Source organism: Echinops telfairi, unplaced genomic scaffold (assembly GCF_000313985.2).
Source record: "Echinops telfairi isolate 266 unplaced genomic scaffold, ASM31398v2 ScPeMD7_7467;HRSCAF=8505_1, whole genome shotgun sequence".
In the NCBI taxonomy this organism is placed as follows: Eukaryota; Metazoa; Chordata; class Mammalia; order Afrosoricida; family Tenrecidae; genus Echinops; species Echinops telfairi.
The window spans coordinates 28,432,771-28,434,814 of NW_022111368.1; the positions used below are offsets into that span (position 1 = coordinate 28,432,771).

The following is a 2,044-nucleotide window of genomic DNA, read 5'->3' on the forward strand; positions in this document are numbered from 1 at the left end:
TCTCTCCCCGCAGGAGGCTTCGACAGCTTCCAGGCCTGCTGCCCCGATCTGTGCTCCGAGGCTCCGGTCCAGGCGCCACCACCCGCGGGGCCGGAAAACAATCACCCAGACCTCAGGGCGCCCTTCCACGACCAGGTGAGCTGAGTCCAGGGCTCCTTGCCACCGTCTGCGGAGAAAGGCCGCGGTGCGTGGGTGCCCCGGGGTGTGTGTGAGGCTGTGTCTGGGTGCCCGGGTGGGCCCTCGGGTGAATTGTGCCTGGAGTGTATCTTCACGTGCTTCTGTGTGCTAAGTGCCTTCATCCGTCTTTCCGAGTCGGGTCCCGGGACCCAAGGACTCCTTGCCAGGGCCACCTGGGGATGGTTCAGCCTGCTTGAGCTGGATGAGGGCAGGTGGGGGTCGGGGGACCTGGCGCCGGCTGTGGAATTCACCCCTGCCCCCTTCCCTTTCCAGGGCGGCCCTGTGGAGATCTTGCCCTACCTCTACCTGGGCAGCTGCAGCCACTCCTCGGACCTGCAGGGGCTGCAGGCGTGCGGCATCACAGCCGTCCTCAATGTCTCGGCCAGCTGTCCCAACCACTTTGAGGGGCTTTTCCGCTATAAGAGCATCCCCGTGGAGGACAACCAGATGGTGGACATCAGTGCCTGGTTCCAGGAGGCCATCGGCTTCATTGGTAAGAGGGCCGCCTCCATCCCTGGGCCTGGGGGGAGGTGGGTACAGGGAAGGGTCTGGGCCTGCCCTGTCCTGGCTTGTGCTTCTTGCCAACCGGACCTCACCCTGCCCAATGTCTCCTGCAGACTCGGTGAAGACCAGTGGAGGCCGGGTGCTGGTGCACTGCCAGGCGGGCATCTCCCGCTCGGCCACCATCTGCCTGGCGTACCTGATGCAGAGCCGCCGCGTGCCGCTGGATGAGGCCTTCGACTACGTGAAGCAGCGCCGCGCGGTCATCTCACCCAACTTCAGTTTCATGGGGCAGCTGCTGCAGTTTGAGACTCAAGTGCTGTGTCATTGAGGCAGGGCCTCGTCTGCCTGCCGGCCCCACAGCCGGCCGGTCCTGCTGGCTCATGAGTGCACTTCTGGGGGAAGTGGGCAGTGGGCAGCTGGACCCCAGTACACTCCTTGGGAGTTCTTAGGGTGGAGGTGCTAGGAATGCAGGGAGACTGGACTCTTCCACTTGGTGGAGCTCTGAGTAGTATGAGGGCTGGCCCTCATTTACAATGGGGACTCTGCCTGCCTCCCTCACCCCTCCATACTCTGGCAGAGACACACACACACACACACACACACACACACACACACACAGACTCACACCCAGACACACGGAGAGCCAACAGGGGCAACCCACACCCAAGCATACACACTGCCCAAGCACGGGGTCAGACTAATTGGGGCCAGTTTTGGTTGTAACAACCTCCTTGGGGAAGAACTGTCAAGGGAGGGGAAGGGGTGGGGTAGGGGGGGAAGAACTGTCAAGGGAGGGGAAGGGGTGGGGTCGGGGGAAGAGAACCATCGTAGACTGCTCCCCCACCCCCGCCAGTCTCTAAGGAGGGGATGTGGAGTTGAGAGGCTGGGTTCCCCAGACTGCCAAGCTTGGGGATCAAGGGTGGAGCCACAGATGGGGAGCAGGGATTTTGAGCCCCACTGGTCCTGGTGAATACCTTTTTCTACGAGCTGCCCGCAGGGTCTCCCCTCCTCCCCCAGCTGCCCGCTCCTGTGACTCCACAGTCACCGCCAGCCTTCCCCGGGAGCCCTGCGGGCCAGCCCAGCCTGCGCCCCACGTGAGACAGCGGGGGCGGGCGCCTGGCGCCTTCCTGCCCTGTCCTTGTATGGCGACCCGGGGGCCGGCCCACCCGGTACTTAAGCGCGCGCGCCCAGAGGACGCCCAGAGCAGAAGCCAGGCAGCGCGACTGTCCGCGGGACCGCCGAGGACGCGGAGGAAGAGGGAGCAGAGGAGGAAGAAGCGCAGGCGGAGGGCAGAGCCGCGACCCAGCGAGCGAGCGATGGGGCTGGAGGCGGCCCGCGAGCTGGAGAGCGGCGCGCTGGGCGC

The 2,044-nt window shown here is 64.9% G+C and overlaps 1 protein-coding gene across 1 annotated transcript in view; it reads left to right on the plus strand.

Moving 5' to 3' along the window:
• DUSP2 (dual specificity phosphatase 2) overlaps positions 1-1,255 on the plus strand; it is a 6,300-nt gene extending 5,045 nt beyond the window's left edge. Inside the window, exons 2-4 of the mRNA XM_004704470.2 lie at positions 14-135; positions 451-670; positions 795-1,255. Coding sequence (XP_004704527.1) covers positions 14-135; positions 451-670; positions 795-1,009 — 557 coding nt within the window. The 3' untranslated portion in view covers positions 1,010-1,255. The remainder of the gene's footprint in view (positions 1-13; positions 136-450; positions 671-794) is intronic.
• Positions 1,256-2,044: the final 789 nt, after the last annotated feature.